At 31.1% G+C, this 26,851-nt stretch overlaps 1 protein-coding gene across 1 annotated transcript in view; it reads right to left on the reverse strand.

Annotated features, from left to right (window-relative positions):
- LOC134725097 (uncharacterized) overlaps nt 1–26,851 on the reverse strand; it is a 122,107-nt gene that overhangs the window by 23,160 nt on the left and 72,096 nt on the right. The window contains exons 29-33 of the mRNA XM_063588627.1: nt 11,723–11,808; nt 9,677–9,773; nt 9,072–9,162; nt 7,729–7,839; nt 7,353–7,422 (exon numbers count right to left, since the gene is read on the reverse strand). Of these exons, the coding sequence (XP_063444697.1) occupies nt 7,353–7,422; nt 7,729–7,839; nt 9,072–9,162; nt 9,677–9,773; nt 11,723–11,808 (455 nt within the window). The remainder of the gene's footprint in view (nt 1–7,352; nt 7,423–7,728; nt 7,840–9,071; nt 9,163–9,676; nt 9,774–11,722; nt 11,809–26,851) is intronic.

Consider the following 26,851-nt stretch of genomic DNA (forward strand, 5'->3'; position numbering starts at 1 on the left):
TAATGTAGAGCGTAATATGAACCAAAACTGACTAACATATTGTCAATAAGTCTCTTAGCATTCATTGAATTAATTGGCTAAAGTGAAGGTTTCTTCAAAAAATAAAAAAATAAAACAATGCTTAGACAAAAAAGAAATACCTCCTTGTCTAAAACAGGGTATTTCGTTCATTTTTTTACATTAATAAGTTCGTTAGTTTTCTCGCTTGAATTGTTTTACATTGTCTTATTGGGGCCTTTTATAGCTGACTATATGCGGTATGGGCCTTACTCATTGTTGAAGGCCGTACAGTGACCTATCTATAATACTAAAATTATGAGGTCCAATTTGTCAGCCGTCATCACGTAAAAACGACGAATCAAAGAATTCAACTGTATATATAACTAATATAGTACGAAGGTGTAGATTAAAAATTACACCACTCTAGGCCCTTTTGTTTTCCACGTAATTAATATTACCAATAATAAAGAAGTTCCGGGTCGAGTCCGATACCGATACCAATAGTATAATCACCTCTTACCGATTACCTTGTATGTACGTTCCGCATCTGACAGGCGCACCACCAAACGGTGTATTCAGGATTAATATGCTTTATACACGGGTCATAATCACAGGGTTGACACTACTAAATTGTCAAATTGTTACCCATTGAGGTATTTTAATCAGTTAGCATACTAAAATAAGGCTTGCGGATAGAAATATACTTTAATTCAGTCACGGACCCGCGATATCACGGGTGTGTTCTCTAGTAATTGTTAATGTTTGTGTCATTTTGGTCTTTTGTGGACAGTTGTCTCATTGGCAATCATACCACATCTTCTTTTTTTATATTTGAATAGTAAATAAATTCTTATTATTCTTTTCTGTTTGGCTATCATGACTTTTGACATTTAAATTTTCAATTTGAAAACAATTGCTCTCTCAATTTCAAATTTAAACAGTTTTACCTATTTCAGTACATAAATAACAATAATATATGCCACCAAAATTATTGACAATATGTTAGATACATGTAGTTTGGGGGTGTATAACGCTCTACATCACCAAACAGAAATATTTTTTACACAGCTTTTCTTTAAGAAAGCTTTTTGATATTCATAAAAAACCAGATATTGTAACAAAAATGTATTTTACATGTATTAATTTATACTGGACACTAAACCGGCTCCAATCAATCAATCAATCAAATAGGCTACATCTTGTAAACATGATAAATTGTAAATTAATTTTTAAAAAAGTAAATATTACATGTTTTTTAATAGAAAAATTCTGCATTTAGGTAACACTGAAATCTTCAAAACTAAAATATGAACGACAGTTCTTCCTTGGTATTAAATCAAATCTTCCACCTAAAATCAAAACAGATTTTTATTGAAGATGTGCACCAAAACAGACACCCTATCCAAAAATATTTAAAAAATTTCTGATCGATAAATGTAGGAGCAGTTTTGAAAAAGTTGGATTGAAATTATCAAACAGAAAACAGGTACCTTTTAATTTAGACTGAGTATGATATGATTTATGTTAATGAATAAAATTTTGCATCTGTAGTTACAAAATAAACAACTTTGAGCATACAAACTGTGTGAAGCACAATGATAAATATATAGTGCACAAAACCTCAACAATTAATCATCTAACAAGCAATTTGCAATATTTAAAAAAGTTCCCAATGACTATAAAAATGGAATAAAATTCTGTAACTCATATTCTTCATGTTCTTACAATAACTTGTTAACCAAAGGCCATATTGTCTGAAAATTAAAATTGACAGAAATACACCAAAATAAAAAGATCCAATTATAACCATGATTTTCATACATCTACGTTTAATAACAACCCATATACAGTAACATAATGAATAACAGTGACTTATTATTATTCTGAAGTGAAAGTAGAAATAGGTGTCCAATACAATAATATATAATTCTAAAGTGAAAGTAAAAATACATGTCTATACAATCTTAAGCTAAATTTATAAGATGGTGTTCTCATATAATCTGCAATAAGAAAATAAGTAAATTAAAATTTCACAACCTGGCTTGAACAATAAAGGCACCAAAAAGCTAGCAACTACTTCTGACTAAATACCACTCTCCTCCAACTATCTTATTTTAATTCAAAAGATCCAGTTTCTACAAAAAATCTGCAGATAATTCTTTTTATAGAAATTGAAAGATGGGTTTTCAGAAGCTAACAATGATTGAAATTGATCCCACAACACAATAGTGCGTGTTTGTGGGTTTGTTTTTCTTGCTCTTATGTGTTCCTGTTATTTGTTTGTTTTCCTCTTATAGTTGATGTGTTCCCTATGTTTTGCTTTGTAACCCCAGATTTCTTTTTTCTTCAATTGATTTATGACTTTTGAACAGCAGTATACTAATGTTGCCTTAATACAAAAAGAACTGACCACATGGAATACTTTTTTTTGTATGGGCTAAGACTCATTATGGTAATAAAACATCATAGTTCTGTTAGAAAACTTATTTTAGTAGATACATCATGTACAGTTTTAAAGTCCACTCCTTTGTAGCCAACCTCAAAGTGATATATTTAACAAATGTTTATTTGTTGGTGTGTTTTTATTATCATACCATGTTAATTGACACATCAATTAACAAAATTTGGGTCCCATTAAAATATCTGATAACACGATATGTATTGCACGATAAAGTAGTTGATTTAGGTCAAAGTTCAAAGTCAACTTATTTTCAAATTGACCTAGTTATACAAGACCTAAAAAATCCATATTTATCTTTGAGTGAATTTACATGACAATAATTATCAAAGAATTCGTTATGCTGATAAATAAACCTGACCATTGAAGAATTATATTAAGTTGAAAAACATGATTTGCATTTTCATGACCACAACATTAAATAAACATTCATTATACTCAATGAATCAACCTATAAAAAATATTAGCTTTCATATAAACTTACTGAGAAACCTTGAATAATTAACCCTGACACAGTTTTCATTATCAAGAAAAATTGATACACAATTCCATGATAACAGATGATCAACATGCTAAAAACTATTCCCCATTGAGAGTAACATAACATCAATTTGTTCACAATCTTTTGGTGAAGTTCATCAAAATTGTGGACTGGTATGACTTAGGTAGACAAATAGGTACAACCCCTTCCACTATAAGTCAATTTACACTTAGTACAACCAGACCTAAATAAGTTCTGACAATTAGGTTTTACTTCATCTGTAAAGAGTATTCTATTGCATTTTTAAACAACCAAAAACTTTTGCAAATTCTACTATTGTGTCATGCATGCTGTACATATATTAAATCCATCTATATTGTAATAAGATATTAGCGAAGAAAGGAAAAGATTATTTTAAGCAGTAAGGTCTAAGGATGTGCTCTAATTTATATATCTCCAAACTGGTGAAGCTGTTAGCAGCAGCAAAAAGTTACAGAAAACCCCTATTAAGATCAAGACTGTCAAAACTCTAGGATAAGTAGAATTTTTATACTGACCTCATTTCTTCTTTTTCTGAAATTTATAAGGTAATTTGTCAACTGAACATCTAAATTTTAAATTAGATAACATATTCAAGTTATGCTTGTTTTTAAGTTTTTTTTGTATTTTTAATGAAGTTTTTTGTTGTTGAATTTTTACTCAGATACTCCCTGATTTCAAGTGGAAATATTAAATTTGAATTTTGTGTTGATTTGAAATATGCAAAATACTTATTTTTTTTCTTATCCTGGTTCGACTCAACCCTTTCACTGAACAGTTTAAAAATTCTACTTTCCCATTCTAGTTTAATAGCATTCTTTCACAAAATTAATGAAAAATTATTGCATGGAAATTAAATTTCTACAGAAGCATATACTATTTCTAAAAGCTGTCAAAATATTTACATTCTTATAACATGAAATCATGGAATGATAAGTACAAATCAACAAAAACCCTCAATCCCTAAAAATATAGGTTATAATCCTCCTTAGTGAGGCAATGTCTCTTTCACACTAGACAATGCACTCCTTCAACATGCTTCTTATCAATAATCATAACAGGTAGTCGTAGGAATATTGGAGTTTTCGAAATCTCTTTTCCATGGCTGTGCTTGAAGAAAATTTGCTTAACCTCACATTTACTTCTATTGTGTCTGTCTTTTGCAAAGTTTTGGTTGGAAATCCTCCAGACTTCCATTTTTGAGCACTCTAGGGATGTATAGCCTTAATAAAACATCTATGACTTCAACACCAGTATGGCAGAGCAATCAGTCGATAAAGAAGTAACTCAGTCCTCAATTTCAGATTGTAAATCTATCACTACTGACTTTTATTTACAATAATAATCAAAACATGCAAGATGCATATATATTTTCAAAAAAAATAATCAAAAATGACTTAACCCTGTTTTAAATCAAATACATTATTAATATTGATATAAGCAGCTATTCCCACATTCACTGTACTAAATTTAAAAAACAAGATAAGAAAACTGATATTATAAGCAACATACTTCCTTAAAATGATTGTATTTTCCCACAAACCATTCTAAAACCATTTAAAACAAAACAATAATTTTCAGTCAGATTGGTATAATTTTTTCTAAAACTTCTAAAATTTGCATAAAAAAATGAAAAAGAAACAAATTTCAAACGTGAGAATAACTACCTAAAATTTAATCAATTTATAAACTGCAAATATTTCAATGAGGATAGCATGGTCATGCAAATGATGTTGAATATTTAATGAATAGCACCAAAACAAGTCCAACTGTACTAAAGTTACATTATTATAAGGAAAATAGATAAAATACACATATAGATTTAGCATTAGGCAAAATAACATGTGTTCAGAATATGAAACAACAAAATACACAACTTCAATGAAAAACAAGAATACAAAATACATGACTACCATGAAAAAACAAATCATCAACCTTCTAACAATCTATAAATAATCAAGTAGGAAAAAAACTTGGGTCCCATTAAAAATAAAAGTAGAACACTGGTAAAATTTGGTGGTGAACATAAACATATAAAAATGAATGAAACATACAATATTAAGGAAGACAAAATATGTGTGATGATAAAAAGTGGCAAGGTTATAAAATATATATTATAAGTTTGGCACAATGATATGGTCCAAGAAACTAAATAATTTGTGTATGACAAATTTAACTCAATTTTAAAATTCATGCTTTTAGTAAAAATTAAATGACATTCCCTACAGCTGAATTACAGCATGATACTTTCAATAAAACAGTAGATATATTCTTACAACATGTGACCTTTTCCCATGGACATAATTTTATACTAAGAAAATAAAACATAATTTCATACAATGAAAATGAAATGCTCTTGTAGTATTTTATTGAAAACATTCTTTTATATAAGTATATATGTAATATACTTATTTGAAATAAGATAAATGTCATTTTTATTGGTAGGTGAATTTATTAAGTGAGTTTTTAGTCTTGGTTTTTCCATTATGTTAGAGGGTCTGGCTGGGTTTTTTTTCGTTTTTTTTTTAATTTTATTTACTTTTCTATTTTCTTTATTCATTTTACCAATAATTCTCTTTTCTTTATACTTTAACACCCCCTTATTTTGTATGCTTTGTATAGCAGCTACCAATTATTCTGTATTCTTAATTTTGTGTTTATTGGCGTCTATTTTCTAATTTTGTTTGCCTTACACTCTCCTTTATTTGCCTGTTATTCTCTGTAAACACTAACCAGACCCACATGTACACCTATAAAATTATTGTGTCCAGATGAAGTTACTGCTCCATTCATTATCGAATTTTATTCTTCTAAAAATCTTCTCAAGAATTTTCAAAATCATATATGAAATAAACAGTAGTTTCCTTCATATAGAATTTCATTCGATTCAATTGAAAATGTTCTCAGGGTTTTTCAAACTCCTATTTGAAGTCTACAGTATTTTCATTCTTACTGTAACAAATGTAAAAAAGTGTGGACACATAAACATGCTGAATATATAATAACATTCAAGGTTATTTTAAAAGAACCTGTTAGTTTCAAAAGTGACCAATCACAGATGTGCATATTTTTTATGAAAAAAATGTCTTCCATGCTGAATTCATAGCAGTTTTGTAATGTTTTGAAAGCAGTCAAATACACTTTTCATTTAAACATGTACATGCAATCTTGAACAGTATACATGGGTAATAAAAAGTCAATAAATCAAGTCATTGTACCTTTGAACTAGTTAGTTATAATCTCTTCAAGGGAGACAATTGATGAAACTGGTTGCTGTTTAAAATAAATTTATCTTCTAACAGTATGATGTTCTTAAAAATAGATTATATTTGAAATAATTAAAATAAATATGTCTATAAAAAAAAATATATTAAGCACTTTAAATAGAATATGGCAGGACTAGAGTTTGAATTAATTACTAGTTACACCTTAATAAATATGCACAAATATAAATATCATGATTTGTTCAGACACCACTATGATACATATGAGATTCATTGCATTGATTGTTCAGTCAAAATTCATGGCATGTACATCCTAAGTTCAAAGTTAAATGTTCACACAGTTTATAACATCGCTACAACACTTCTATATAAACCCCAGAACTTCAATTCATTTTGCACTATTCAAAAAATTAACATGATTTGTTTTAGAAGCTGTGGCCACCTAAAAGCTTAAGTCTTCAAAGCACTATGAATGACAATATACACACACAGACACAGACTCAGGTGAAAATACTGAAATGGTATGAGTCTTTTTCGTAAAGACTGAAATTATTGACATAATTGGTAATGCATGAAATGTTGGCTTGGGCCACCACAAATGAGGACATATTAAAAAGATTTTATTTCCAATTCAGATCAGAAAGGAGTAAATCTTTTGCAAGTTATTTCCCCTTGATTATTAACCAAGAAGATGAATTCCTCCGATTATTTTCTACCGAGTGAATTATGCATCAGCATCTGGTATGTCTGGTATATCTATTGCACAACTCGTGTCCCGTTCTTTGTCTTCGAAACAAACTCTTTCCACAACATCTTTGTCTGGAGTATTCACAACAATGTCACCTTGGTTGGAAGTTTTCATCGCAACATCACTCTTGTATTGAGCGTTCACCACAACATCTCCTTCTGTCAGTGTTTCATTTGGTGCCGCTGACATTGGTGAACTATGAACAACAACATCTACCTCATTTATTGAAATTGGACTTGCAGCCATGTTTTCATCTGAAAATGAACGCTCTTGTTGTGCTATATGTAAATAAGGACTACTTAAGTTGTCTATATTTTTTTCTGGTGTTTCATTTTCAATTGTGTTGTCTGTGAGTTCTACTTCATAAAAATCATTAGATATGGGATCACCCATATAAGGTACCTCTTTTGTAGCTCTTATAATCCTCTGACAGTAATAGTCATCATAGTTTATTGGATTCTGATCATGTTCTCTGGAATATAAGAAAGGAAGATTTTCTATCATACTCCTAACATTAGTTATATTTGTAAATAGGCAGTGAACAAACTATTACTTACGCACATGATTAAACTACCTTAAAATTTGCACTGTGTAAGAGGTAAAATTGGTTAACCGTGAGACTACATTAATTTTATCAATACAAATATTTAGTTTTCAGTTATATTTTGTATTGTTTTAGGTCAACAAACAACAACATGCCTGTTGTATATTGAAATAGCTATGCTGGCATAATGTTGAATAGGAAGTAGAATAAGTAGCTTGTTAAATAGTCACATACCTGTTGTATATAGAAATAGCTATGCTGGCAGGATGTTGAATAGGAAGTGGAATCTGTAACTTGTCAAATGTAGCTGCTTTCCTATCTTGTTTCCATGGCCATGACCTTGGCCTATAGAAAAACATACAAACAAAACAGTAATAAGAAATCTTTAAGATTTTTATTGATAATTCAGACATAACATTTCTTACATTCTTTAAAGTATAATCTTCAGCAATGCATTCTTTGTTTAAACTTTTAAAAAAGAAATCTGAAATCTTAAACTTGTAAATAAAGGCAACAATAGTATACCGCTGTAAAGAGTTGGAAGGTTGAATTTACATGACCTCAAATCCTACTTTGAAGAGGTAAAATCAAATGGTTCAAACTGATGTTTATCAGCTGTGATGTAATGTAGGGAAGACGAATACAAAATACCTTCTTTAACTACCTGTAAGTTACCATACTTACTCAATAAGACCTCTTGTAATCCCAAAATTTAAACATGCCTGTTGGAAAGTAAAAACCAATTCATGGTCACTCTAAGTCAATTTGTAATTGGACATCTACCTCTACTTAACTAATATCCTAAGGTTTGTCGTCCTGTTGTTATTGGAAAACTTATCTATAACTTTTAGCTTACTATAATAATGTGGATGACTAAAGTGAAATTCTGATTATTAGAAATGTATACTGTTTTAAATAACATAGGTGTCGACTAATTAATCCTGATAAAAAGTATGACATTTGTTGTAGAATCTATTTCACATTGTATCTCATAGTTCTAATGAATGCTTAGTGTTTACTGTAGGCCTATCTAATTTTGATAAGACACTTTTTTTTATATTCAGCACTTTTATAGTCAACTTCATGACCTTATGATTTTTTTTTCTTGATGTAATTGTACATAGTACATAGACAATTTATTTTCATGAAAATATTAGTTGCTTTACAGCATTACTGGAATCACAAAGGTTCCCTTAAATTTTGACATCACAATAGAAAATATCTGTCAACACAATGGAAAAAATATTATTGTATGACATCATAAATTCAATAGGCATTCTCAAGTCAAGCAGCTCATATTTTTAAATCGCAAAAGAGGGTATAAAATTCAATCATTTACTTTCAGTAACAAGATAACCTGCTGATGTTCTATCATTAAAAATGAATATTATCAGAAATCAGATTTTCTGTTATTAGATATTATAAGATATGGTATGAGTGACATTAAGACAACTCTTCATCTAAATCACAGTTTTTAAAAGAAAACCATTATTCGTCAAATTAAAGTCTTCAACATGGAACCTTTGCTCACATCAAAAACCAATCATTTTTATGATTAAAGATTATATATATTTTACCTCCTTGTAGCAAATGCTGCTGTAGCATGGATCACCCGACTTGGATTAAAGATATCTAAATCAGCAGACGGTCTTTTGACTGCTACATCACCTTAAATCATAACACGAGTTTTAAAATAATTGTATGTTGTATGTAAGACTATAAATGAGATAGAAACAAAAAGTATGTTTTTCAAATATTTGAATATAAATGATTTATCAATAACTATTGTGAATTATTATATCCCAAATGACTATATAGCAGTCCTACTTATCGGTATGCAGCATATCTTAGATGATTATGTACTGGTGTATATTTGGTCTTTTGTGGATAGTTGTCTCATTGGCAATCATACCACATCTTCTTTTTTATACAACACATATAATAGTTTACAGATATTTATTTTCATATTCTGCTAGATATATAAATTTTAGGAATTTATGAATAGTCGAGTTTATAACTTTTCTCAAACAAATGTTTCAGTACTGAGAATTTTGTTTTTCAAATATGTTAAAAATAACGATTACTGTTATATATGGTAAAAACAAGTCATATTGACAATCAAAGCAAACATCTTTTATATGGGTGTTTTTCATTGATAACTTTCAAAACATGTGTGACTTACCTGAAGTTGAATGGACTTCAGTAACAATGTCTAAGTCATCATGGAAGTCCCCAGTCTTCACCATTTCCACATATCTTCCTAGGTGTAAATGCTGTACCTGAAAAAGATACAGATTTGTACACAAAACAATTAAGTTTCTTTGAGGTTGCCTCTGCAATTAAAATCGATGCAGTTGCAATACAAAGTTTTATAAGAACAAGAGGTTCTCAAGAGCCTGAATCGCTCACCTTAATTTTTTTGGTTAAATCTCTCATCAATGATTATTTTGGCTTTTCAATTTATTTAAATGTTCTTTGAATCGTCCTATTTTATTCAAAAGCAAAAAAGACAAAACATTTTCTCCTGTGTTCTAATTTAGCCATAGGAGCTATGTTTCTTGAAGTACAAGGAAATAAAATATAAAATTTATACTAGCGACTCTGAAACTCATTTAGCCTAAGTTTGGCTGAAATTGAAACAGCAGTTACAAAGGAGAAGATTTTTTAAAGTAAGTCAACATGATGAACAAATTGTGAAAAAAGTCTTTAAAAGGCAATAACTCCTTAAGGGGTCAATTGACAATTTTGGTTAAATTGACTTATTTGTAGATCTTACTTTGCTTAACATTTTTGCCATTAACAGTTTATCTGTGTCTATAATAATATTCAAGATAATAACCAAAAACTGCAAAATTTCTTTAAAATCATCAATTTAGGGGCATTATACCTGAAAAACCAGTTACCCAATTCGGCTGAAAATTTCAGGACAGGTAGACCTTGACCTAATAAACACTTTAACTTCTTGTCTTATTTGCTCTAAATGCTGGTGTTTTTGAGATATCAGCCAAAAACTGCATTTTACCCTGTGTTCTATTTATAGCCATGACGGCCATGTTTTTTGACGTAATAGAAAATACAACACAAACTTTATTTTATACACCCTACTGATCATTCAGTTTAAGTTTGGTTGAATTTGGTTGAGTAGTTTTAGAGAAGAAGATTTTTTAAAGTGAGCAAATATGATGAACAAATTGTCATTAAAGGACAATAACCCCTTAAGGGGTCATTGACAGTTTTGGTCATATTAACTTATTTGTAGATCTTACTTGCTGATCATTTTTGTTGTTTTCAGTTTATCTTTATCTATAATAATATTCAAGATAATGACCAAAAACTGCAAAATTTCCTTAAAATTACCAATTACTGTAAATTCAGAAATTATTGTGTGCATTTATTATTGCAATTTTGTCATTTTACACTTTAATGCGATTTTAATTTTTACGATTTTGAGAAAAGTCATGCTTAGTTCAGTTAAAATATTACAAAATGCGAGTTTTAATTATTGCGTTTACAACTCAGTTCCATTATTCGCAATAATAAAAACCTCACAATAATTTCTGAACTTACAGTAAGTGGCAGCAACCCAACAATGGGTTGTTTGATTCATCTAAAAATTTCAGTGCTGATAGATCTCGACCTAATGAACAATTTTACCCAGATTGATCTAAATGCTTTCGTTTTTCAGATATAAGCCAAAAACTGCATTTGACCCCTATGTTCTATTTTTAGCAATGGAGGACGCCAAGTGATGGCATAAGCTCACTTGGCCCTTCGGGCTCGGTGAGCTAAAAATGATGTTTGGCTTTATAAAATCAAAGAAAATCATTAATTAAAACCACTACATGCACATGGTTGGGATAGAGTTAAATTATTGGTCGCTTATAGCTTCTTTGAACCCTGTGACTATGAACCAATGGAAATAAAAAGACATTTCTAGAAACAACCTTGGCTTTATACAACAGATACAAATTAATTAGCCTCGACTTATTTAAAGAGTTTTGGCAAACAGGCCCATGATAGTCTGCATCCCTGATAAATCATAATTCAACCTATATTTAAACATCCAATCAAAATACTGGATTTGTTGTTAAGAGTACACATTTTGTTGTCCAAGTACTGAGTAAAGTTTCATGATAGGAAACATTAAATTAAGAGCAATCCAAAATATTCATCACATTGCAGGAACCTTAAATCCTCTCTCCTCCATGTCATCAATATTAAAACTTACCTCCAATTGGAAGTGTGTATCAGTTCCCTCCAATGGTATCAGAAATCCTTCAGAAAATACGTCTTTTAACTTTTTACAAGCTAGCCCTGAAAAATATATAATGTTCAGTAAACAAAACAAGAAAGACACAAAAGAAACATATTTATTTTGAAACAAAATTTGTAAAAACTAAATAATGAAACTAAGAAGCATCCTATCAATAGCTAGGTGTCCCCCTAAAGAACTTAATGCCATGTGCTATTAGATTACAGCTTTAAATTATATGCTTAAGTATTGCATTATGTACAAAATTACATAAGAATTTTAAAACAAACAATATATGGAAGTAAATATAGAAAGCTAAAGATAAGACCTTATTAATAATACTAGTTCACAGTAATAAACTAGAGGCTCTAAATAGCCTGTGTCGCTCACCTTGGTCTATGTGAATATTAAACAAAGGAAGCAGATGGATTCATGACAAAATTGTGTTTTGGTGATGGTGATGTGTTTGTACATCTTACTTTACTTAACAGTCTTGCTGCTTACAATTATCTCTATCTATAATGAACTAGGCCCAGTAGTTTCAGTGGAATATTTTAATAAAAATTTACAAATTTTATGATAATTGTTTAAAATTGACTATAAAGGACAATAACTCCTAAGGTGGTCAATTGACTTGATTTGATAAACAATTATACCCCATGTCAGATTTGCTCTAAATGCTTTGGTTTTTGAGTTATAAGCCAAAAACTGCATTTTACCCCTATGTTCTATTTTTAGCCATGGCGGCCATCTTGGTTGGTTGATTGGGTCACACCACACATTTTTTAAACTAGATACCCCAAAGATGATTGTTGCCAAGTTTAGATTAATTTGGCCAAGTAGTTTCAGAGGAGAAGATTTTTGTAAAAGATAACTAAGATTTACGAAAAATGGTTAATCAAAGAGCTGAAAGCTCTGAGGAAAAATGACGCCACTGTCTCTAATATTGGGATATTTTTTATGCAAGTCTTGATTTTCACATACCGTAATTAATTTAACAATGCAACATGTCTTGTAAGCATATAATTGATATTCGTATATATGTGTGTGTGTGAAGTGACTGTTTTTTTTAAAGACAAATGAATAGGTCAAGACTACCTGAATTGTACAAATAAATACCGTAGAAAGGCTTGTATATTTCTCACTGGTACATAGTCCCTTCTCTCAGAAAATTTTAATTAATTTTAAATAATCTTTTTGTTACCGTAATCAAAGGTCTAATGAAACTCAGGTAATTTAAAAAAATTATAGTCAAACCGGCACCTGGTTTAATTGGCACCTGGTCAAATCGATACCCTATATAGTCAATTTGTCACCCATGTTTAATAAATATACATTTTTAACAGTATTTTAAGCAAAAAGAGTAAAAATAAGAAAGGGGTTGCCAGATTTGTTTTTAGTATTTAAGCAAAAAGAGTTAAGTACCTAAGGAGAGAATTGTCTGAAAATATTTACTTTCACATTTTTGGGGGTTCATGTACATTTTGTATATATTTATTTTTCTCAACTAAATGTGTATGTTCCAGGTCGTATGAGTATTTGGACCGTATGCATGCGGTCTGGACCGTATGCATACTTTTTCAAAATAATCTGATTAATATCATTAAGAAGTTGCTTAAGTTTATAAGTTACAAATGCATGTAAAGTTCATTTACAGCTCAACATAAGGTCTGAGAACACAATTAATTCGTAGTGCATTTCTTTTAGAACATAAATGAAAATTAAAAAAATCCCACCTGCGCTTTCTCAATGAAATTTTTACAGTGTGTTGTACTACTTTTGGGACAAATTATATCAAAATTATAGAAAACTTCATCGCCTCAAACTCAAAATATGGACAATTTTGTGTTTAGGGTGTCTTGAAATCTTTTGACAGCTTCCGAAGTGCTAATTTTTAACCTTTTTCAGCTGGACCGAATCACTACTTTCCTGTAAAATTCTGGACCCAAATTTTTTTACTGTGTAATTTCACCCCCCTACTTACAATTTGAGGCATTAAACATGGAGAAATAAATTTGGAAGGGGTATAAAAATTATTGGCAAGTAACCCACTGTTAACACTAGGGACTATATTCGTGAACAACGAAAATCAAGGGACGACAATTGTGGTCTCGGACCTAATAGGATAGAAAGAGTTGACAAATCTTAAAAAAACTTGGTATGACCAAAGCTTAATTAATTATAACACTGCTTGCAAAGTTTCATAACAATAGGATATATATTATAGACAATATGTTAAATTCAATACTCATCTTTGCGTGTTAAATTTTGACGTTAAAATTGAATAATTTCAACTATCAACATTATGGGCTTTGAAAATTAAAATATTGCAAAAAAATACTTTTTAAATGCCCTAATATATCATTTATTATGTACTTAAAGCAATAGAGTACTCATTTGATTTATCAGACTTAGCATAATTATTCAAAAGTGAAATTTATATCAGCCTGGGCCTAAAAATTGAGGTTTTTCAATGAAAGGGGGCCTTACATGAAGATGTAATATTTTCCAGCAATTTTAAATTTGTGAAGCTTTTTGGTTACAAATAATCCTTACATATGTATTGAATGTACTTTAAATGGAAAGAAAAGTCACAAATAACATATCATATTAGTTTAAAAGGGTCTTAAGCCAAGTAAGACTGGGGGAAAATAAGGGTCAATTTAGGCTGTGCCACATATTTACATTTAAAAATGCATATTGAGGCTATAAGAAATAAAAAAACTGTGTCTTTCTTATCATTTCTATACTCATGTGACATGATACAACAAATCTGAGCACAAAAAGGCTCTTGCAATAAACTTTTCTTACAGAGAGTATGGTCTGATACAAAGATTTTTGCCTTTTTAATGAAATACTTGAATGCAATTTTAGTCTCAACAGGCTTATATTTAAACCACTTGCTATCCTACAGAAGAAAAAAAAGATATTATGTGAGATGGAACAGGTACAATAGACATTGTAAAGTGCTTTGGATACAAATTTAGTGAGGTCTTAATTGTGGACTTCAAATTTTATGTACCAAGAACCCCACTTTTGACTTCATCCAAACAGGGCGTTAGACAAGGGTCATTTATACAACACATTTTGTACATATTGTCTGAGATAATCTTCTTTTCTGTAGATTCTGAGTTCATAAACAAGTAAAAGAACTAGATAAAGGCATAGAAACACAAGTATTGACACATGAAAACCTGTCAGATAGAAAGTCAGGATGCCATGTATGCATCAATATTGAAAAAGCCTTAAAATGTCTATTTTGACCATAAAATGCCAAAATTGGTCATTTCTGCAGAAATTCTATAAAATAAAAGTTTAAATCCTTTAGTTTCATGCTATTTGACAAATTGACACCACCAAATCATTTAGGGAAGTTGCCAAATTACAGATTCTATTTTTACAGACTTCACCTCTTAGGTCCGAGAACACAATTAATTCGTAGTGCATTTCTTTTAGAACATAAATGAAAATTAAAAAAATCCCACCTGCGCTTTCTCAATGAAATTTTTACAGTGTGTTGTACTACTTTTGGGACAAATTATATCAAAATTATAGAAAACTTCATCGCCTCAAACTCAAAATATGGACAATTTTGTGTTTAGGGTGTCTTGAAATCTTTTGACAGCTTCCGAAGTGCTAATTTTTAACCTTTTTCAGCTGGACCGAATCACTACTTTCCTGTAAAATTCTGGACCCAAATTTTTTTACTGTGTAATTTCACCCCCCTACTTACAATTTGAGGCATTAAACATGGAGAAATAAATTTGGAAGGGGTATAAAAATTATTGGCAAGTAACCCACTGTTAACACTAGGGACTATATTCGTGAACAACGAAAATCAAGGGACGACAATTGTGGTCTCGGACCATAACTAAACTCTCAAATTAATATGTAAAAGTTCCAATAGTAATTGGAATAAAAACTTAATTTTTTAACTAATACAAAAATTCACGCTTATTAAATCTGTTCATCATGTTAATATCTTGTATTCAGCTTGTCGATCAGTAATACATTAATTGAATTATGATCATAGAAATTTACATTATCTGAAGTTAACATGATGTGGAACTACAATTTTAGAATATTAGAAACTTTATAAAATAATGCAAATGCAAAGGAACATGAATGAACTGCAAACATGTAAATGTAAATAATTTATCATTAACTGTGGTAGTAAGATTCACCATGGGAGGGAGTACCAAAATAGGATTCAGATATTCAATTAAACAAATATTTAAATTCAATTGTTCAATTATTCATTTGATCAATCTAAAAGTAATTGTAATGATAAAAATTTATAAAAACTAAAAAATAAAGATTGTGATAAATGGTTAGCTCGTACTGGACCAAAAAGGTTTACTCATACTGTCCGACCATACGAGTATTGTCAGACTGTACGAGTATATGTATACCGTCCGGAACGTACAGTCCAAATACTCATGGTCTGGAACCTGTATTTTTAATTATATATATGAGGTATATTTAGGAAACAAAGGTATATATATATATATTGAATATTCATTTTTTATGCATTTTTTAACCAGTTGAGCATTTTACAGGATTGTTGGTTTGATGTTGTTTAAACTTTCCTGAAAAAAACCCACCTAAAATTAGCTATTATTTGGCATGAAAGTTAGATTTATTGAAAGGGACTCATAGTTTTCCATGTTTCATTGTTAAGTAACAGCTTGGGTAAGGGCTTCGTTGTTTACCTTCATACACAACAGCTTATTAACTATGTACTTTGTAAAAGTTCTAAGTTGATTGAATAGAAAATATTATAACAAATATTATTGGATGCCAAAAATTATGAAATTGACTTCAAATAGGTGCTGATTTAACTATATGCCGACTTAACCAGGTGCCTATTTGAGTTGAACATTTCAAATCCTCTGCGATCGTTTGCGGTATTTTCTTGAGAAACCCTGTTTTCGATCATCAAACAGAAGTAGAAACTGTTTTAAAATGATTCTAGAACGCTTCATGATTGTTGAAATAAGTTTAATTCACTTAAAAAACAATTTTGAAACTTTGCGATGTTTTGAGAAAAGAAGTTTACAACGCACGTGTAAAAGAAGAAATTAACCGGTGAAAGTCGAAATCCGTACATGACAGATAATTATCACTATAATACGATTTTGAAAATAAAATAGTTCCATCCTTTTGTAAAATAGTCTTTATTATACCTATCACCTTAATGTTTGAAGGGTCTAAGCTTATACAAACCAATTTTAAGTCGGTATGAAACATCAAAACGGAATGAACAATTACCGATTACGTTTTGTAGTTTACAAATTCTAAATGCATTGAACAGAAAGGAGAAATTTGTAATGAAAGGTTTAGTTTTTATATTTATCACTTTTAATTTGATATTAAATAGAAATAACTTATTAATATGGACGAGTTAAAATAATTAGTTTGAAAAATCATGAGAGCGCCCTCTACAATATCAATAACAAAGATGGCGGAATGTAAACAAACAACCTCGCCGCGAATATTGAACTTGTTCTCTTATTTCTTGCTAATTGTACTACTGGAAGGTCCAATTGTTGAGAATAAAAGCGCGGACTATAAAAGACTTCCTATGGACAGGTCAACATTTTTGTTGTACTAAATAAAATAAAGTATGTAAACTGGTTCCCGTCCGACTAACACACTTTGTTCTAGTGTAGCAGAATACAAGCAGATACCAGTTATTTTGTAAAATAGTAAATATGAAACCAAGTGCGGTAGGCAGAGGCAATAATCGACTTCCTGTTGTTCTGGTCAATAGTAATGGAAGAATGCCGCTGACGCGTCATTTTCCAAAAAATGACTATAAAGGGCAATAACTCCTGAAGAAGGCAACTGACCATTTTGGACATGTTGACTTATTTGAAAATCTTACTTTGCTGAACATTATTGCTGTTTACAGTTTATCTCTATCTATAATAAAATTCAAGATAATAACCAAAAACATCAAAATTTCCTTAAAATTACAAATTCAGGGGCAGCAAACCAACAACGGGTTGTTTGATTCGTCTGAAAATTTCAGAACAAATAGATCTTCACCTTAAGAACAATTTTACCCCATGTCAGATTTGCTCTAAATGATTTGGTTTTCGAGTTATAAGCCAAAAACTGCATTTTACCCCTATGTTCTATTTTTAGCCGTAGCAGCCATCTTGGTTGGTTGACCGGGTCACGCCACACATTTTTTAAACTAGATACCCCAATGATAATTGTGGCCAAGTTTGGTTTAATTTGGCTCAGTAGTTTCAGAGGAGAAGATTTTTGTAAAAGATAACTATGATTTATGAAAAATAGATAAAAATTGACTATAAAGGGCAATAATTCCTGAAGGGGTCATCTGACCATTTTGGACATGTTGACTTATTTGTAAATCTTACTTTGCTGAACATTATTGCTGTTTACAGTTTATCTCTATCTATAATAATATTCAAGATAATAACAAAAAACGGCCAAATTTCCTTAAAATTACTAATTCAGGGGCAGAAACCTAACAGCAGGTTGTCCAATCCATCTGCAAATTTCAAGGCAGATGGATCGTGACCAGATAAACAATTATACCCCATGTCAGATTTGCTCTAAATGCTTTGGTTTTTGAGTTATAAGCCCAAAACTGCATTTTTACCCCATTGTTTTATTTTTAGCCATGGCAGCCATGTTGGTTGGTTGGCCAGGTCATGCCACACATTTTTTAAACTAGATACCCCAATGATGATTGCAGCCAAGTTTGTTTTAATTTGGCCTGGTAGTTTCAGAGGAGAAGATTTTTGTAAAAGATTACTAAGATTATCGTAAAATGGTTAAAAATTGACTATAAAGAGCAATAACTCCTAACGGGGTCAACTGACCATTTTGTTTATTTGCCTTATTTGTAGATCTTACTTTGCTGAACATTTTTGCTTCTACAGTTTTTCTCTATCTATAATAATATTCAAGATAATAACAAATACCAACTAGAGGCTCTAAAGAGCCTGTGTCGCTCACCTTGGTCTATGTGCATATTAAACAAAGGACACAAATGGATTCATGACAAAATTGTATTTTGGTGATGGTGATGTGTTTGAAGTTCTTACTTTACTGAACGTTCTTGCTTCTTACAATTATATCTATAATGAACCTTGCCCATTAGTAACAGAGAAAAATATTTGGTAAAAATTTACATAAATTTACCGAATTAATGAAAATTGTTAAAAATTGACTATAAAGGGCAATAACTCCTTAAGGGGTCAATTGACCATTTAGGTCATATTGACTAATTTGTAGATCTTACTTTGCTGAACATTATTGCTGTTTACAGTTTATCTCTATCTATAATAGTATTCAAGATAATAACCAAAAACGGCAAAATTTCTTTAAAAATTAACAATTGGAGGGCAGCAAGCCAACAACCGATTGTCCAATTCATCTGAAAATTTCAGGGCAGATAGATATTGACCTGATAAACATTTTTATCCCATGTCAAATTTCCTCAAAATGCTTTGGTTTTTGAGTTATAAGCCAAAAACTGCATTTTACCCCTATGTTCTATTTTTAGCCATGGCGGCCATCTTGGTTGGTTGACCGGGTCACGCCACACATTTTTTAAACTAGATTCCCCAAAGATGATTGTGGCCAAGTTTGGATTAATTTGGCTCAGTAGTTTCAGAGGAGAAGATTTTTGTAAAAGATTACTTAGATTTATGAAAAATGGTTAAAAATTGACTATAAAGGGCAATAACTCCTAAAGGGGTCAACTGACCATTTCGGTCATGTTGACTTATTTGTAAATCTAACTTTGCTGAACATTATTACTGTTTACAGTTTATCTCTATCTATAATAATATTCAAGATAATAACCAAAAACAGCAAAATTTCCTCAAAATTACCAATTCAGGGGCAGCAACCCAACAACAGGTTAACAGATTCATCTGAAAATTTCAGGGCAGATAGATCTTGACCTGATAAACATTTTTACCCCATGTCAGATTTCCTCTAAATGCTTTGGTTTTTGAGTTATAAGCCAAAAACTGCATTTTACCCCTATGTTCTATTTTTAGCCGTGGCGGCCATCTTGGTTGGATGACCGGGTCACGCCACACATTTTTTAAACTAGATACCCCAATGATGATTGTGGCCAAGTTTGGTTTGATTTGGCCCAGTAGTTTCAGAGGAGAAGATTTTTGTAAAAGCTAACGCCGGACGACGACGGACGACGGACGACGGACGACGGACGCCGGACGCCAAGTGATGAGAAAAGCTCACTTGGCCCTTTGGGCCAGGTGAGCTAAAAACTGCAAAATTTCCCTAAAATTACCAATTCAGGGGCAGCAACCAAACAACGGGTTGTCCAATTCATCTGAAAATTTCAGGGCAGATAGATCTTGACATGAACAACAATTTTACCCCGTCAGATTTGCTCTAAATGCTTTGGTTTTTGAGTTGTAAGCCAAAAACTGCATTTTACCCCTAATTTCTATTTTTAGCCATGGCGGCCATCTTGGTTGGTTGGCCGGGTCACGCCACACATTTTTAAAACTAGATACCCCAATGATGATTGTGGCCAAATTTGGTTTAGTTTGGTCAAGTAGTTTCAGAGGAGAATATTTTTGTAAAAGTTAACAACGACGGACGACGACGAAGACGACATCGACGGACGACAAGTGATGAGAAAAGGTTAAGTTAGATTTTTCAATAGAAAATCAACCATGCTGATTGTTCATCTTATTCCACATGGTAACCCTTCAAGTGGGGTTTTTTCCTTGTATTAAATGTGATTAACATTACTCAAAAGTGGAATATGGCTTTTAAATGTCAGAAGACAGCAGATATGTTTCATGTAAAACAAAGGAGAAGGTTCACCAAGGGTTAAAATTGGCCATTAATTTTTGACATTTTTGAAAATTGGGCCTAAAAATTACAAAATTAGCATTATAATAGCAACTTTGGCCTCCATCCACGATCCAAAAAGATTTTATATTGATGAATTCTATTTCAAAATTGGAATCTTTAGGTAACAACACATTTTGAATCGTAGGTGGCGGCCAATGTTTTCCTAAAGCTTTTAGGTCAGATAATTGCACAAAAATCAACATATTTTAACAAAATGTAAAAAATAGGTCTACTTTGGAGGATATTATGTACTTTCATGGAAAGAGCATTAAAGCTTTTGAAATAGACCCATTTACCAATCAAATTGAGACCTTTTGGTGTTTTATGGTAAAGTTGATATTTTAGGCCATTTTGTGCCATAAGTGAAACTTGTCCTTAAAGATTGTCTTATAATTTTAGTGTGCATTTTCAAATTGCTCATCACATAGTAGAAATGATTAAGTAAAATAAAAGAAATGTAATCTGAGAACATTGTGACAAAAAAGGTTATGTTACCCTATCTATCCTTTATGTGAAACAAAGTTATATAATTGTAGTTATCCCCAAAATTCTGATAAATGAATTAGAGTTACCTCCCATTAAACACATCTATAATGTAAGAAATTATTTTTGGAAGTTTAAAATTTATTCAATATGACAAACAAACGAATGTTTGATAGTTACCTAGATCAGGTATAAACATGTCTCAATTAACTTCCTGGTAGGACGACATTGAGTAAAAGGAGACACACAAAGAAAGTAAAAATCAAATATTAACAAATGAAGTGTTATTGACTCAAATCAAAAGGTAAAAATTACAAAATTATTAATTTTAATGCCAAAATATCATCAAGGAAACATTAAAGTGTTTTAAACTGGTCAATTTATTGTATTTCTATTGATAAATCTTCACTTTAAAAACATGTTTACATCAAATATATGTATATATGTATGCCGCAATGCATCATACTGTATGACTATTGAAAAAAATATTTTACCAATAAAAAGCCGTTTATATATTTATGTTTCAAGTTACATATAACTGCTTTGTCCAAGTCATTTTGTCCCTGATGAATTATAAATTGTCCCACTTTGCAATTAGACCCCATGTCCTAATACCGCAGTATAATAATTTCTTTAGGAATATTGATAACTTATAACTAACAAATTATCCCTTCTTTGAATTCAAAAATTGATGTTTCAGAATTTCTTGAGAGACTCGAGAGACATTTAAGAGAAATGGAGCATTTATAACATATAAATCTTTGTAGGCAAAGCATTTTTGTGGTTGGCCTTTTTTTCATAAAAGTGTACACCTAGGTGGCACGGTAGTATTTCCTAGCCCATAAGGGATAATGATAGCCTTTTTAGAATTTTCACCACTTTCTAACACTGCAGAAAATTCTACATTCACAGTAAACTGAAGTACTTTCATTTTACTATTCAGAAATGAGTTTCAATATGTATCATGACCTTTTACTTTTTTTGCTATTTTTATAATCCTAAGGCCACTAGTACTTTTAGGTCTTTTATGGTGCAGTGAATACAAAATTAAAAAAAAATCTCAAAAATTCATTTTCTTCTGTATGTAAAATTATTTCATATTTTTCTACACCTCATTCATCACTCAGTTTGGGACAGTATGTTCAGTTGGTACTGTATTTTTTTTGTCAAATCACACTGATTAGATACATTTACCTAAGTAGGATACACAAAAGAGCAATCTAAATTCTGGAAAGCAAATACTACCGTGCCACCTTTATCCTGTATTATTTTTATACTACAATGTATTAAAGTCATATACTATACTGTACAAAAAAGTATTTAAGCAAAAAACTTGTTTGAAAAAAGGCTAGAATTGACCTTAAGATATTTTATTGGTTTTTTTTAATTGGTCTAAACAACTATATACAGTTAACTCTCGTTGTCTCCAACTCGGTTGACTCGAAATTTCGGATGAGTCGAAGTTTTCAGGTGGTCCCGAACTTTATTCCATACAAAAGTATGTAATTCGACTCCTGATGAGTCGAAATTGGATGAGTCGAAATTTCGGTTGAGTCGAACTAAATTTACGGTCCCAAGGTTAACAAAAGCATTCAAAATTATTTTTTTATCTCAAACTAATACACATATGTCAAAACATGACCTCCGGGATCTAAATTTAAATTTTTACGAAACAATTAATTTGTGATTTACGCTAATGAGCTTGGGTGTGTATAAAGTGAGGATTATGGCTTCCGTTGATGATCACCTAAAAACTACTCAAACGGCGTCTTTAATCTTGTTATATTTTCTTTTAAAAAGAAAGAGTGAGATAAAACAAAATGAAAAGAAATCAAAATTTTCTTAAATCTCTTCTATCCGAGAATGAACAATTTTGTCAGCTATAAACGACCTGAATAACAAAACTATCGATTGGAAGTTACTCTCTTGGAAAAGCCATAGGATTTTTTTTTAATTCATTTGAGACAATTGAATAAGTAAAAATAATGACATTATAATAATAAAAGACTGTGACATACAAATACATCGATCTGATACTAGAATATCGATCCCCTTGTCATATTCACCCGGATTTATTTTAGCGTTACCAAGCTAAGCAAGAGTTGTGTCCATTAGATTGTCAAACTTCCGGTGTTCGTTTGAGTCGAACTACGTGTATCTCGAAATATTTCTCTGGTCCGGCTGACTTCGACATAACGAGAGTCGACTGTATTTGACATAGAAATAGTTGTGATATCAGTATCAACACATTATATACTATTTTCTTTTTGGCACTTCACATTAGAAAATACTAAACTACCCCTCAACTGTGTTTTTGTGTCTATTTTGGACCAATTTTTCCATAAATTATATCAGCTATAAGCATAATTTTTTTCGGCTACCATCTCAGAATATTTTGTTTCCAGTGAATCAAGTCCAAACTTGGCACATTTTGATTGTAGGTTGCGGCGAAGAGTTTTAGACTTTTGAGCCTATGCCCCCTCAGCTGTATATCTAACAATGACCACTTTTTAGTAAAAACATGAATAACACTATTGACTAAAGAGTTAATTGAGTTAAGAGTTAACCGACTATTTTAGTCATGCAAACATATTTGTCATGTTTGTGGATCTTATTCTGCTGATATTATTTTTCCTTTTGAAAAATATTTCTTTCTACATATTTATAAATTTTCAAGATATCAAAAAGAAACAAATGCATGAAAATGTTTACAACTATCATTGATGGACAATAACTCAAATAAAGAGTCTACTGGTGCTTTCAGCCATTATGTCCTTGTCTTGCTAATCATTTGCTATTGGAAGTTTCTATCTATACAGTTTCCAAGATAATTGGGAACAAGAGGCTGTCACCTTCATTTAGTTGTCAGTAACAACATATTAAAATTTTTAAAGCTTTGGTTGGACGGTTCATGAGTTAATGCACGGACAACATTTGATTGCTGCCCGCCCGGCTGCCCGACTGTCCGACTGCCCGGCCGCCTGCCGTACATCCCCAAATCAATAACCAACATTTTTGTCCCAAAAATCGGGTTAAAAATCAATTTGTGTTTATCTTTTAAAACAAAAAAGTTATGACTTTCTTTCGAAACAGAAAATACGACCACAAATCTGAATTTTGAGCAAATATACAAAATTTAGACCTCATTTTTCTCAAAAAGTAGCACATGAAGGTATTTTTTTTAATACGTATTTGATTTAATCAGGTTAATTTTATTACAAGAGGCTGTCACAACGACAGCAAACCGGATTTATTAGCATTTATTTGTGTCCTGGCAATATCACAAGAACCATTACTGATGATTGGTGAAAGTTGAAATTGTCAATATCAAATTTGACCTCTATTTTGTCATCAGTATCAACATATTAAAATTTGAAAAGCTTAGATTGAATGGTTTGTGAGTAAATGCAACAACGTGAATGGAAACACCATTTTACGATCTTTCAAGAACCATAACTCCTGAACGGTAAAAGTCAAAATCGTCATTATTGAACTTGACCTCTATTTTGTCATCAGTAACAACATATTAAAATTTGAAAAGCTTTGGTTGAATGGTTCATGAGAAAATGCACGGACACGACTGGAAACACCATTTTTCAATCTTTCAAGAGCCATAACTCCTGAACGGTAAAAGTCAAAATCGTCATTATTGAACTTGACCTCCATTTTGTCACCAGTAACAACATATTAAAATTTGGGAAGCTTTGGTAGAACTGTTCATGCGTAAATGCACGAACACGACTGGAAACACCATTTTTCAATCTTTCAAGAACCATAACTCCTGAACGGTAAAAGTCAAAATGGCCATTATTATACTTGACCTTCATTTAGTTGTCAGTAACAACATATTAAAATTTAAAAAGCTTTGGTTGAACGGTTCTTGAGTTAACGCACGGACAACATTTGATTGCCGCCCGCTTGACCGCCCGCCCGCCAAGCATCCCCAATTTAATAACCGACATTTTTGTCACAAAAATCCGGTTAAAAATGGGTAAACCATCATTAAAGGGGAAAACTTCATACAGAAATTGACAATTGATATGTGTTATACTGACTTATTTGCAGATTTTGGTATGCTAATGAAGTCTCTATCTTGTATTACAGCTTTTAAGATATCAGAACAAAACAGAAACATCATGTGATATCAATATCAAAAGTGAAAGCTTTCCTACTACGGGAAAAAAATGGAATGCCACAAACATAATCAACCGCTCCACTTGTACTGTCCCAGTCATTTAATGCCATCCTGTGATGAATGTATTTCCACCAGTCATTCAAAATGTACTGGAATAACAAGTTTAGCTAGTGTAGTGGAGAAAACCAAAATTGAAAAATCTAAAGAATCTGTAGAGAAAGACATAAATTATTTCTTATCTATTCTTGCCCAATTAGTGACCAGTAAATCAAAAAACATTAAAACAGGAGAAAATCATTGTATAGGCGTAAAGAAATCAATTAATGAGATTAGAAAGGAAATAAACAAACATTTAGACCGCCTGGAGGAGAAGTTAAGTCAAGAAACTGATATCATCTGGAATCAAGAAAGATCAAAAGCAACCGATTTCATCTCAGAAATTGAAGAGAAAAGAGAAAACTTGAAAGAGATGAAAGAGCATTTACAAACAGTTACAACAAATACTTCCAAACTGCTATCATTTCTAGGTGTACATAAGATTGAACAACAAGTACATCAATGTCAACGTTATATTGAAGATCTTGAAGATGATGAAAGGACCAAAGAATTTGACATCAAAATAAAGCAAAATGATGAGATAGAAAAAATACTTGGCAAATTAGAATCTTTAGGAGAAGTAATGATTATTAAGACAGATATAAACTTGTATGAAGAAGCAAGTTTTAGAAGGAAAGCACAAGTAAAATCACAAGATCAATCCAACATAAACAATATGACAATGAATATTGAGACAAAGATAGAGATCAATATGATGAAGTTTATTAGTGACATGATTTGTCTGATTGATGGAAGAGTTATAGTAGTTGAAGACTATGGTAAAGTTTACCTACTTAGTTCTGATGGCAAACTTCAGAAACAATTACCTATACCTGGCGATGCTCACAGTGTTACACAGATTAATCAAGGCAATATTGCCTTAACTTATCCTAGAGAATCAGCCATTAAGATCTTCAATATGGAGAATGAAACAGTTACTAAAGTTTTCAAACTAGGAAAGCAGACCTTGGGTTTGTCATTTTCAAATAATTCTCTGGCTGTAGGTTTGAATAAGGATGAAATTCGTATTATAGACTTGGAAGGAAATACTCTGAAGTCAATAAAAATTCAGAGTGACTCATACCTGTATTATCTTGTTTACTGTGATAAAGGAGTTATCTATAGTGACTATGAAAGTAAAGCAGTATACTGTGTTGATGAATCAGGTAAACAAGTCTGGGAATATAAACAGGATTTAACAGAACCATGTGGACTTTGTATAGATACTTATGGTAACATTTTCGTAATAAACTTTAATTCTCAACAAATAATAGTAATATCAAAAGATGGCCAAGATAGTAAAGTACTGATTAGTGAGGAGGATGGACTGAAGTTTCCAAAATGTATCTGCTTTAAACATAATGGGTCTCTAGGTTTTATTTGTAATTACAATGGCACATACTTGACCAAATTTAATTTGTCATGTGAATAACATATTTACTGAGATATCACATGAATATTGTTTTTCTATGTAAGTAACACATCTAAAAACAGAGGTAATATTTAATATTGTG

Source organism: Mytilus trossulus, chromosome 7, assembly GCF_036588685.1.
Source record: "Mytilus trossulus isolate FHL-02 chromosome 7, PNRI_Mtr1.1.1.hap1, whole genome shotgun sequence".
Lineage (NCBI taxonomy): Eukaryota > Metazoa > Mollusca > Bivalvia > Mytilida > Mytilidae > Mytilus > Mytilus trossulus.